The sequence below is a fragment of the Apaloderma vittatum genome, unplaced genomic scaffold (genome assembly GCF_000703405.1).
Source record: "Apaloderma vittatum isolate BGI_N311 unplaced genomic scaffold, ASM70340v1 scaffold6346, whole genome shotgun sequence".
In the NCBI taxonomy this organism is placed as follows: Eukaryota; Metazoa; Chordata; class Aves; order Trogoniformes; family Trogonidae; genus Apaloderma; species Apaloderma vittatum.
In genome coordinates, this window is record NW_009721198.1 from 85,319 (window position 1) to 98,853 (window position 13,535).

The following is a 13,535-nucleotide window of genomic DNA, read 5'->3' on the forward strand; positions in this document are numbered from 1 at the left end:
CTAAACGAACAAAACCTGAATTGTAACTTATTAATTTATTCTTCCATCCTCCTTTCCCTAATGAGTCAGAAAGACTTAAAGTAAAAACTCTCTGTATAGTTTTTTAGGAACTAAGGTTTCAACTCAGAGAAATATTTTGCAAGAAGATCACAACTGCAAAGAAAACAATTAAAAATATGAATTATGTAACTCCTATTTCAAAATATCTGAGTAGAGACAACATGGAAGTTTTTTCTACTATTTTTAGACTCTCTTAACCATTTTTAAATACATTTGAAAGTGGAAGCAATGCTCTAATTCATTAATTTAACTATAATAAGATTAAAGAAATAAAACTACTATTAGGTTCAGGTTTTTTGAGAAATGTGTAGGACAGTAGTAATACATTGTGAATCACCTGGGGTTAAATAATGTTTTTTATGGGCTACAGAGTAAGATTAGTCTTTATTGAAATAGAAATCAGGGAGATTATTCAAAAAATAAGTCTATAAAAACAGTTTTCTGTGTGTAGCACTTTAATGTAGTTTCCAGGCAGCTTCCTGGCCAACTGAGTCTGCTATTTTCCTCATCAAACCATCAAAACCCGGATAAAGTAAGTACTGGGGCTTGCTTTAGACCTGTCTGGATTTATCTCACTGAAGAGATTGATGGTACAACTTAAAAGTCCTAAAAAACATCAAAAAAAGATTTTCCGCTTAGGATAAATAGCACAAGAAGAACCACCACTTTTTCAAATGTGTCTAAACTGGGTCACAAAGAATAATATTTAGTAACTTGAATTGAGGCACTCTGATTCTCAGAAAGGTTTCTTCCGAAATCTGCCACAATTCTCATAGTTCAGCACTTAGAAAAAACAGAGCATCTATATACGCCTGCGTTGCCGACAACAGTTTCCTTTGTCTGAAAGTAGTTTTCTTTCAAATTTTCACTTACCATCCAAAAGAGTAAATAAGGATTACTATACTTCTCTGGGAAAATGGCAACACAGAAAATCCTGATCCGTTTAATTTTTTTGGTGTTGTTCCCCTAGCTGTGTTTGTAATTTTTTTTCCTGTACAGCCATATATACATGTGCACAGATACATATACATACATTTAGTAGCAGAGCAAAAATGAACAAGAGCTATAGCTTTGCTTGCCCTAAGCATGCAAAATCTGTTGTGATTATCCTTCAACCTTAGCTACTCTTAAAAGACTGCTATCATGATTAGATCTTTCCTTGCAGTTCCTTAGGTGTTTAACTCTCTTAATGAATTAACCCATGAAAATTCTAAGCCCTGAATTCAAAATGTGCTTCCACTGCAGTGGCTCTGGGCCTGGCTGTGACCTACCTATATAGCTCCCACAGAATTGCCACCTGCCTTTGCACGTTGTTGCACACAGATGTTACGTTGTTTGCCACCTCCTCAACTCTGGAGAAGACTTGAGGACCTGCTCTCTCCTACTTCCTACTCGTGTAAGTATTGTACTGAGTCTCCTCTCTGCCCTTCCCATCAGACGTTCCTGCTTAGGATGCAGTGCAGGGGGACAAAAAGGTGAGCTGCCAGAAATATTGACCTGCTGCTACTTGTTCCTCCTTGGCAGTGGAGAACTAAAAAAAAGATTGTTGCTCCCCAAGTCACCAGCCTTCTCTGGCTGCTTCCAAAGCAGCGCAAACTGAAATAGCCCTTAAGCTGTTAAGGCTTTCAGCAGAAACTCTTATATTTTTACAGTAATAACCAACAGAATGGATGTGACTACTGTTTCCGGTTTTCCAAATACGACAAATTGCACAATTTAGTAAAATTCATGAAAGCCAGAATTTGCTACTAAGGATCTTACTTAATTAACATATTTCAGATGTTTCTATTCAAGTGTTTGCGTATCAGATACACGTTTAATCTGGCACAGATAGAAGAGATTTGAATAAAAAGCTTTTAATAACACTGTTTTCAGCAATTTCATCTCCATTTGGAAAAAAGCTAGCAGCACAAATTCACGGTAATACCTAGGTACACAGTGAAGCATCCATTTATTGGTATTACTTTGAAGTTCTCTACTTTTACAAAAACAGCCTATACTTTTGTGTTGATTGCTGTATTTGGAATGTGCTATTTTGTGCACACTATTCTGCTGAGAGTATAAAGTGACAGACACATGTGGCCTCTGTTATATAGGACAACCTTTGTATATTTTTACAACGCGTTAGACTTGTTCATCTGAGAAAAGCAAGTAAAAAAGTTTTCTGATATGCCTGAGGATCAGAGGGTGAATCCAATCCCCAAACGCTTATTGCAAATCAACTGATTGGGCTCCATTTAGTGATTTCACTAATAAGGATGAAAAATTTCCCAGAGGAGAAGGAACCAGAAGCATTTTTTTTCTTCAGCAATGTAAATCATATTTCTCATTATTGAAATATAACAAAGGAACATTTATTTGCATTGCATCATTATTGAAATATAACAAGAAAATCTATCTGCAACATTTAAACTATAAAAAATACTTCCAGTTATTATTTAAAACATTTTAGAAACATGATTTTAGGATGTCAGGTGGTAGGACTAGAGGGAATGGATTAAAACTAGAGATGGATCAATTCAGATTGGACGTTAGGAAGTTCTTCACCACAAGGATGGTGAGACACTGGCACAGGTTGCCCAGAGAGGTGGTGGAAGCCCCATCCCTGGAAGTGTTTAAGGCCAGGCTGGATGGGGCTCTGAGCAGCCTGATCTAGTGGGGGATGTCCCTGCTCATGGCTGAGGGGTTGGAATTAGATGATCTTTAAGGTCCCTTCCAACCCTGACAATTCTATGATAAGTTTTAATTAAAATTAATTATATTTCTGTTTCAAAAAGCAGAATCTTGTGGAAAACCTCCACACCTTAATAACAAACTAGGGCCTGTGTTGTGAATTATTTCAAAGGAAATACAAATCAGAAAATCTGGTTCTTTTTAATCTGCAGCATGTGAAATTACCTACATGCACTTAGTACACCAAAAATTGTGTCTATATATATGAGTTCAAATTAACTATATTGCCGATTATAAACAAAAAACAGCAAGGTATATCTTAAAAAAAATAGGCAATATGAAGCATTCATAACTGCAGAAAACATCTAAGAGTACAATATACAACACTTAGTATGCTACAGTAAAAATCTTATTGTAATTTCATAGAATCATAGAATGGCCTAGACTGGAAGGGACCTTAGAAATCATCTAACCCAACCTCCCTGTCATGGGCAGGGACGTCTCTCAACTAGATCAGGCAACACATGGGGACCAAGCAGGAATCAAACCCATGACCTCGGTGTTGTCACTGTTGTCAGCACCGCGCTCAAACCATTGAGCTAATTTATTTTACAACAGCTTTTTACTGGAATCTGAGACTACTTGTTTTCTCAACAAAAGGTAGGTACTATTCTGAGTGAAAAATAAAGTTTTGGGTACTGACTGATGCCAATACATTTTTGGTTCGATTCAGAGTGCCTTTTTTGTTTAAAAAGTCTCAACAAGTTGAAGCTATTTATAATGCTATTGCTCACCACTATCAAGTTTCAGCCTTGGCTCCTAGTTTTGACAGTGAAATTAACAGATCTATTGATGTGTCTCTCAAACCTCCTATGGTGTAACTACTTTAGCATGTGATGTAAGTTTTATTTTGTTTACTCTCAAAACAGGCAATGAATTAAACAGTGTAATTGTCATCACATTCTAGAAGATTTCCTAAGGTCACAAAGGAAAGGAATCATAATGAGGGCTCCCGAAAGTCAACCCAGCTTTCTTACTATTTAATTGTGATTCTTTTAATTATTTAATTGAAGTTGCTCATAATTGGTACCCATCTGACAGAGAAATAATGAAGTACCTTATAAACAACTTATACTACAGAAAATAAACAGGGAGAGGCTGGATGCAGATTAGCCAATACTCTAAGAATTATAATCACACATATTCTCATAAAAAATAACTAGCCATACGTATTTCTATGTAAACAATACCACTGCTCTACTGCTTGTTGAAAGCAGTACTTTTCACTAGGAGTGATATTCCACATCTATTGGAATATTCTTCTGTTGCCAGCTCAGAGTGAGGAATTCAGATTACTGCTTTATAAATAAAGCTTTGTAAGATGAATGCTGAGCTACCCAGTTTGCCTTAGTTCAACTATCACGATGACACGGAGAATCTAGAACTCTATCTTTTAACAAGAAACAACGGAATACAAAGAATTTACAGTACAAGAAGGATATAGATTAAACTGCTAGTATATAGGTTAAATATTATGGTTTCTTTTTTCAGATATAGCCAGGTTGAAACCAGGACTTGTGTCACTGTAGACATCTGGAGACTCACAACTTAGTAAGGTGTTCCTCATTAGATCACGTGGGAATATAATATTCTTTTTGTGAGCATGGAATCACAGAATTGTTGAGGCTGGAAAAGACCTCTGAGATCAAATGCCATATTTCTTCTCCTAACACAGGAGTACATGTTCAAATGCAATATGATTGACACATGACATAAAAAAACCTAATTCACTGAAACTCATGAGCCTATTTACTTTCTTAATTTTTTTAATAGCTTTTATGCCATCCTTACCTTACTACTTACTCATCTGGTGACAGAACAATAAGGAAACCCTATGAGAAATATCCAAGGTCTATTTATCTAGATACATATCCAAAAATCAGGTAAATGGACATACAGAATACATCTACCTACATACAAGCAAATATAAAATAATGTACACAACAGCCTGCCATTTTAATATGGAAATATAAATTATTCAGCAGTAGCGTATTTTACAGACAAACAATGAATTGATCAGTAACGACATTTATTTATTTTTTAAAAATATTAAAAGTGACCTACCTGCACCTGTGTCAGACCTTCCATTATATAGTTGTCCCCTTGGGATAGCATAGCCATAAAAAATTACTTTGGCACTGAAAGTCTTAATTTTAAATTATTTCTCTCTTTTCACCAAACGTACTCACATGCATACACACATGTATTGCATCTGCTTTTAGACTATTTGTAAAAGTTCATAGACTACAGATTTTGGAAGGGCATATTACGGTTCTATAAATGTCAAAGTCTGATTTGTGCTTCTTTATACTGCTATAGTAACCTGAAGCAGTTAAACAGAATTGAGTGCTCAGATGAGACTGCAAGACCAGCTTTATGGCTGCTTTTGCAATTTTTCCCCAAAGTAATTCCATAGGAATTTTTATTATGAGCTAAAATGCATACTAGACAATGAAATTATAGCATAATGCCTTTAAAATTTATTATTATTTTTACATTTCATGGAACAGATTCAACTGCTTTGTAAATCTTTACGTTTCACATAGGTCTGCACATAATCAGAAACATAAATCCCTAAAAAATTTACAGAGTATATCCCATGCCTCATTAATATCAAAGGTCAAAGAATTCTCGTTAAAAACTGAATCAAACATGGAGCAAATAATTTAAGAAGTCAAGAACCAAAGGTGACTACATTATTTCTACACCAGTGCGCTATTATGGAGAGCTGTTTTTCATTCAGTCATTCCATCACTGCACATATCTAATCATGTTCTATAATGTCGCTTCAGGCAATGACCATTTATGTCTTTGCAAATATCATATTCTAACAGGAAAGGCTTCTAGATTCTCAGCCCTGAAGTACATAAGTGATTAGGCAATGCTCTTCTCTCCTCACCTATACTCAGCTGACCAAATGTAGATATTTTTCAGAAGTGTACTTTGTCATACTCAATCTCTGTCATCTTAAACTGACTTATTTTATGTAGAACTACATATTAAAAGCAGCCTGAGCCTGAAGCAGTTGCAGAGTGCAGAGGGAAAATGCCTAAGCAGGGCATTCTGTAAGAAGCTCCTGGTATCCATGCTCTGAGTTGCCCACTGGTTAGATGCGGGCTTTACTACAGGTATCAAATACACGTTACATACCTTTATTTTGGGTGTTTGTATCTATGCTCTGCAGAAAATACCTCAATTCAAAATATATGCAGTTTTGGCCAGCAATCGTTGTTATGATTGAATACTGACTGTGTGATCTTTCCGTTATCTTCTGATTTCCTTTTTTGATAAAGAATCCACTTATTTTAGTATTCTGTAACAGTCACATGGAAGACTGGTCACGCTTCATACATGTAGGGGGGCCAGTTAGCTCAGTCAGTTGAGCATGGTGCTAACAACGTCAAGGTCACGGGTTCAATTCCTGTTTGGTCCCCCACCATGTGTTGCCTGATCTAGTCGAGAGGTGGCATCCCTGGTGACAGGGAGGCTGGATTAAAATGATCTCTAAGGTCCCTTCCAGCCTAGGCCATTCTATGATTCTATGTAGCTTCATTCCTGTACCCTGTTTTTCATCTTCAGGTGCTAATTCAAATATATTTTACTCGAGTTGCTTCTCAAACTCAACACAGGTATTCATAACGTACTTGACTAATGACAGTAAGAGAGTGAGGTCCCGAGAAAGGGCCATCTCAACGAGTACGGAGGCAGAAATCTTTAGATGCTGAAGATGAATACTCAGCATCTCTTGAAGAAACTTCAAATGATGCTCAAAAGTAACTATATCTTTGCAAAGATGAATACAAGGAGAAGCTACCCTGCTTGCTTGCGAATAGTCAGTCCTTAGGCTAAATGATTATCACTAAGAATATTTTCATTAAAAAGAAAAAAAGAAGACTAGGAAGATTAATGTTCAAGTGGAGGTTCCAATGATTGAGGGAAAGGGTTCCTGCAGAGCAGTCCCCAAGTTAGGATAGAAAATATACTGTGTGACTCTGAGAGAGTACAGTTTTAGTACAGGTGTTGAGTGAATACTGAAATGAAATGTTTTATCTAAGCAGTCCAGAAAATTCATAATGCGTGATCCTTCTCTGAACTCTTACATGAAGAGACAGTACATAAGTTGTCCTTATGGAAGTCCTTCCTATTTCTACTAGTATTTTTAAGATGTCTTAAATACTTCTCTCCACTTTTCATACAGCCAATATCTAAACTTTGATTTCAGACTGGTATGGATCTAAAATGATTGATTCCTTGGTGATTCAGATGTTCTGGATGTTAAAAAAATAAACCCAAACAGTAAAATAGTTAATGAAAAGAACATTAAATGAACAAGGCCTTCCTTAAAATGCTGAAGTAAACTGTTGCACTTAATTCATAGTTTGGTAGAAGCAAATGTTCAGGTTAATGCACAGTTTCCCTAATTTTGACACAAAAGAATGATTTTTCTTCTTCTTTATCAAGCATATTTCTTTACACTTGTATCTCATTTGTGTATTTTATCATTAGGTCAGGTAGGAAACCCACTGAAATAAAAGCAAAACAAACCAAAAATCTTCAGTTTCAATGTAATTATGTTAAGATTACAGTCTTCTTAGATATTAAGGTTAGTGAAGATGGTGCTTCCCAAATAAAATCATAAAGTCTGTAAGAGTCTAGGTTTTCAGGGAAAGTGAGGAGTAAATAGAACATTTTCAACCCTGAACTAGATGTAACAGATGGTTGCAAGTTTCAGCAAGTTTCAGCCTGTCTTGCACTCAACATAACCATACACAAACATATATAGCCAAGAAGATATGTCCTTACAAATGAGCATATCGAAATTCACATTTCGATTTTTACATCAATTTGAGACCGGATTTAAAGTAGCAACTGAATACAGTTTTACACTTGGTCTGAAGTAACTTCTCTGCTGTGCAATTTCTAGATGCTTCTATAGACTGACTTTCCTACAGTGACCTTGAATCTAGAATCTCTGTCAAGATTCACAAAGAGAGTTAGGGAAACACCCAAAGGAAAAAAAGGTAATCTACTTTGTTCACCTCTGAGGGAAAGAAGTATGCTTCTGGAAGGGTAGTGTTTGAACCTTAACACCTTTCAACTAGCCATATTGAGGAATTAAACAGTCTATGTGCACAGGTGCTAGCATATTTGATGCTGAAAGGAATATTGGTTGTCATTTCTGGTGTGAAAGGTTCACTGGTGACCACAGGAAACCTAACGCTACTATGTACCATGATACCATGAATTGACACTGGGATATAAGCAGCAAAGCACAGAATTGGGGAGGGGGGGGCCAGAGGGGCAGGTGATACTGGCTTACTCAGAAAAAGAAGTTCCCTCAATCCTGTAAGTCTCTCTGGAGGAGATAAAAAGACAAGTAGGAAGTAGACATTTCACTATGTGAAAACCAAACAGCCTACTGATAGTAGATGCTAATCAGGTGTTAAGAGAAGCTGCTGAGAAAAGGCAAGAGGATATGTGCTGCTGCGCAGTATATTCCTCATCCTTCTGTTTACTGTGGAGTTAGGCTACATTGCATCCCACTTGGCTGAGAGAGGTGACACAGGAAAGGGAGCACCACAGGAGAGTCTGCTGAAAGTTGGGCTTGTAACACACCTATCAGTGCACAGGTAGGACATCCAAATTCAGACAATTCTTATCAACCACATGTAGGCAAAGAAAAAACTCTCTTGCTTTTTAGTTTTCTGTTTCTTAGAAACACATGAAGCAGTAGAGAATGTGTCAGCAATGTGTGTTTCCCCATATCATTCACTTTCTCACAGAATCATAAGGTTGGAAAAGACTTTTAAGAACATCGAGTCCAACCATACACTGCACACGAGACAATATTTTAAACCTTACTGGTTTTGCTAAGCCATAGGGATAACAACATGTTAACACAGATAGTTGCAGACAAACCTAATCTTATCCTCTCTGTGATTTTAAGTATCTGAGCTAAAAAAGAAGCCACATTTTAGCATGTTTGTGCGACAGAACAAATCAGCTCAGATGGACTAACATGACTTCTGGACCAGAGATGGCTTCTACTCATCCAAACTAGATTAGAAAGGAAAAAAATATGGTCTTTCTGTACCAGCACAGAGCATATATATCCAAAGATAGGAAACTACCTCTATGTAAAGAAAATGCAGACCTTTCCAAGTTTCCAAGTTCTACCCAAACCAACAAATTACTCTATTTCCTCTCAAGACTGACTTTACAGCTAAATATGTTTATTGACAACATATTACTTCTGTTATCATACATTATATTATCAGTTGCTCTTTGCTTTGCATCACAGTAAGAGAAACTAAGGATCCAATACAGAGCCTTGATGGCCTATTGAGTTGAAAGACATGCAGGGACCAGTGGGTCCTACTAGCCAAAAGATTTTGAGTTCATGGGACATTCATGCATCAGACATGAAATTTACATCTGAATAATCATTTGAAAGTGTATAACAAGTGCTGGAAACAGAAATTAGTGGAAGGAAAAAGAGAGGAATAGCAGGGTCTCAAACAGATTGCAATACTGGTCGATCATATTCACAAGCAAAAGAGAAACACTTCTGCACGAGGTGTTATACTTCAAAATATAACCAACGCATGATAAAGGAAGAGGTACAAAGTTTATCCTTTTCAAAGACTTTGATTTATGCAGTGCCTTGATGTTTACAAAGTTGCTTGCACACATTTACATAATGCGTCTGCATAGCTACCGCTTAACAGATATCCTGGACACACAAATGCAAAGTGTATCATTCATTTTGCCAGTCTCTTCAAGTTTCTGGTAGATGAATTTCCTCTAAGGCTGGTGCTGCTACTTTACTGCTCTGATCCTTTGCATCAGTTCTGATTGCCCTCCTCTCCTCCCCTCCCAGCTGAGTAACAAAACTAAAGCTTTGGAGGGAAGCTGCCCAGCAGCAAAAGTTTCAAGCAAGGAAGCTGGGGGAAAGATATTGATCAGTGTCAAACCACTTTTAAAGCAATGGAAGGAGAGGGAAAGGAGAGTTTAATTCTCTTCTAGTAAAAGTGGTATTGATTCAATTCTGTCTTTATAACTGAAATAGCTCACTGGCTCCAGTGAAGCCAGCTTTCTCCTCATCCTGGTCTCTCCTGCTTACTGGAAAGTGGAACATAGTCCCTACTGTGGGACACGGGATCAAATCGGGTTCCCCATCCTGCCAAATGTTGACACTGTTACAAAACAGATTGTCTGGATTCTCCTATTTTTCCCATGGAGGAGTGAAGGCAAGACAAGCTGCTCTTGACCATAACAGCTTTGCTATGTAAAATAAAGGAGGGTAGTTTTCCATAACAGCACAGTGAGAAACCTGTCTTTTTGCTTTTTCAATTGAAAGTTCCTTTCTGCAAAAGAGATGACTGTACATGGCAAAGAAGCCGTACTGTGTAGAACACTTCAAGTTGCTGTGTTAAATGAGAAATTTTTCTGCAAGTGTACTGCCTTTTTATCTTTGTTATTTTTAAAAGTAATGCTGAAAGTGCCCAGAATACAAGATGTAGGATATTTTACAGCTCATTACAAGAGACTATAAAAATGAACAATAAACAAGCTGTTGCCTTTTCACAGTAGAAACAGATAAAGAAGCAGTGAAGCTGAAGCCACTTCTACACTTCTGTAAAGAAAGAGGAAAAGTGAACTGGAAGGATGAAATCACTTCAGTTACTCAGTCCATGATGCTTTGGTGGATCACTTTCATTCTGCTTCCATTTCTACTGCTGACTCTTTGTCATTTAGCTGCCTTCTCTGTCCTGTATTGGCAAACATCAGGATGAGCATGTTGCCCCATTTTTCAGTGATATGTTCAAAGTAAGTCAATATATCAGGGATATTCAAACAAGCATGTTAAGGCACCAGAAATCCTAACTATGGGAACAGATTTGTTTCAGCATATGGCTCATGTCCTGCCTCCACAGGGTAAATGAGGAGGGCTCATCACTCGTTTTGGTTTCAGGATCAACATTGGCCATACAAATACAGTCCTGCTTGTATAGCAATGGAAAACCTGTTGCTGCATTCAGGAGGAGAACAATAAACCAATAGTTCTGAATACCCTATAAAATATTCCTTAATCATTTGAGGAAGAATTCTTTGCAGTACCCAAACATTGTAGGCATTAAATACCATAGATCAGCCTTAAGGGAATTGGAACTGCCCCCCCCCAATCACTGAAAATATTCACACTGCAGATGTTAATAAATATGTCCACTATATTCAATAATATTTAGCCTTTTTACATTTAGAGATCAGTTTTATGTTGCTAGGTACTTTTGAGTGAAATTATCATGTGAGGAAATGCAATAGCACTAAGAGATGCATTAAAATAAAAAGTTATGCTTTGATTGATATATGATCTTGAACTTATTATTTATATTAAAATCAATATAATTTCTACCAGTCTTTTTTTTTTTTTAAAAAAAGAGGTGATTTAATGTAGTTGAAATTACATGAAACATTTTCTCACCGAGTTAAGGGCAATATCATACTGTGAGAAACCAAGAAAGGGATGTAACTGTACACCTGTTAAAAAAACCAATATTGTATTTTAATCTTTTTTCCCACCTGCTACTGTGTGTTATAAAGTTGAAGCTAAGTTGAAGCTATTATATATCTAGTTAGAGGATTTTTCAGATGTTAAAAATGCCATGCATTTAGAGCATAAAAATCCCCAAAAGTGGGAGAAAAATTACTCATTTTTTAGAATTCAAAAAGTAATTTTACAATCCCATAAGCAATGCATAATATAGTAACACAGCAAATATTATACATTCACACTAGATGCAGTTTTAAGGATGATTTATTTCAGTAGTTCAGTTACTATAAAAGTGCTGTGTTAAAGATTTCCCATTTTATCAGCTGAACAATTTTATGAGGTGATGGTGTGAATCTACATCCATCAAAGATCCTATTCCATGTTGAAAAGTTAATCTTTCAGAAAACTGGAGTGCTCTCTTTGGTTGTGTGATTCTGACTGAAAGCAGTTACACAGAAAAAAAGGATTGGTTTGGGTTCACATGCACAAACAGACTGACAAAAGCAGTATTTTTGAAGTAAGGGCTTCAGTAAGTGAATGGCTTTTGTGTACTACAGCAGTCTACAAAAGACATTTTGTTAAGAAGTTTAAAAGTTGACAGCAAAAGACCTCATTAATAACCGAACTGAAATAGTCTATTTCTATAAAATGTGAAAAACCCCTCACTTTATATAGAAATAAAAATCTTATTCAAATTAATGTGAAGTCCTCTTTGAGAGTAGATGAAATTATATGATCCATATAGTAGAGAGAAGACAAAAATCTGAGCAAGCAAACAGGAATTTTAAAACATATATTTGTTATATATATTTAAAATACCCACATTTAATGTTGATATCTATGCTTTTTTTTGAAAAGTGTCCAGTAGACTTGATCCTAAGGCTCATTCTGTAGTAACAGAACTTTGCATTTATCCATAAAACAGATTTTTAACACACATATACTAACACAGATTAAAACTCTAACTGCATCATGTAAGAAGCATGTTATAAACATGAACTGAACTAAGAGGCACTTATACTATCAAGTTCTGGAACAGTGAACAGCTTTCAAAGGTAACTGGCAGGCAAGCATTATGTGCACTCTTTTAAGCCTTTCTAATAAACATCCACTCACAGACCTGGCAATTCACTGTAAAATAGAAACCTTATGCTAACATCTACTTCTGTTTTAAAATAACAAAGTATAACCAGCAGAAGCAAACTAGGATTTTTAGTATGAATGTTATTTTCACTTTTCAAGCCTTTTCATTTCACGGCTTTTATACCTGATGCTCTTTATGTCTATTTTAGCAGAACAGACACCACCACACCTAGAAACAGAACAAACTGCTAGTGACCACTTTACCTTCTGAAAAATCAATCAGTCCCAGCAAATGAAGCAGCTTCAGAGATGCAAATATAATCACAACAATACCCACTGTTTGCAGTCCCTCCGACTCCCACTCGAGAGTCAACATCCTTCCAACAGGCAAATCATTCCAGTCTTCACACCAGTTCGCAATCAGAGGGAAATGAGGGGATTTTACCAAGAGTTTGCTTTGAAGAAAGTTGCAGCGGCGTAAAGCAGCGCTGCACTGAGCTGTGGCAAGTCACCAGCCACTCTAGCTGAGAGAAAACATTAAATAAAGCCCCGCATCTCATGCTTCTCTAAGCATTTGATTTCATCAGTAGCGAGTCCTCTTAGAAGGCTGAGGTGGACCAGGAACCCCTGGGTATGACATTGTATCCGGCGAGCAGCGTTACCTCAGAGCTGCTGGAGGAACATCTGTGTCGGAGCTGGAGACTTGGCTGTGTCAGTGCCAAGAAGAAAGGCTTCCTGGAAACTTGCACTAGGGAGCACGCTGCTGTCAGCACTCTGCACCTCAGCCCTTCCAGACCCGGGCTCTGCGATTCTTACCCACCTTCTCTGAACGCTGTTTCTGTCAAGTTTGACAAAGGGCAGTTTGCTGAAGACAGACATCTGTTTTCACCTGTGCTAAATGCTGCACAGCAGAAAACTGCTGCTCTCTGCATTAGAAAGAATAATGTTCAGAGAAACACTGTCCCTTCCTCCTCTTAAGCATCCCCAGAATCTAATTAGAATCTTCAGTGGAAATAAGAATAGAAATTAAAGAAATAGACACCAGCACGATCGGATTGGTGTCTCCAGCTAGCAAAACACAGTGCTGTCAAGGAGACATGCACTG

General features: G+C 37.0%; 1 protein-coding gene across 1 annotated transcript in view; it reads right to left on the reverse strand.

The window, feature by feature from the left end:
• The window catches only part of LOC104275357 (Kv channel-interacting protein 4-like), a 97,927-nt gene extending 84,855 nt beyond the window's left edge, over nt 1-13,072 (reverse strand). The window contains exon 1 of the mRNA XM_009871285.1: nt 12,695-13,072. Coding sequence (XP_009869587.1) covers nt 12,695-12,806 — 112 coding nt within the window. The 5' untranslated portion in view covers nt 12,807-13,072. The remainder of the gene's footprint in view (nt 1-12,694) is intronic.
• Nucleotides 13,073-13,535: the final 463 nt, after the last annotated feature.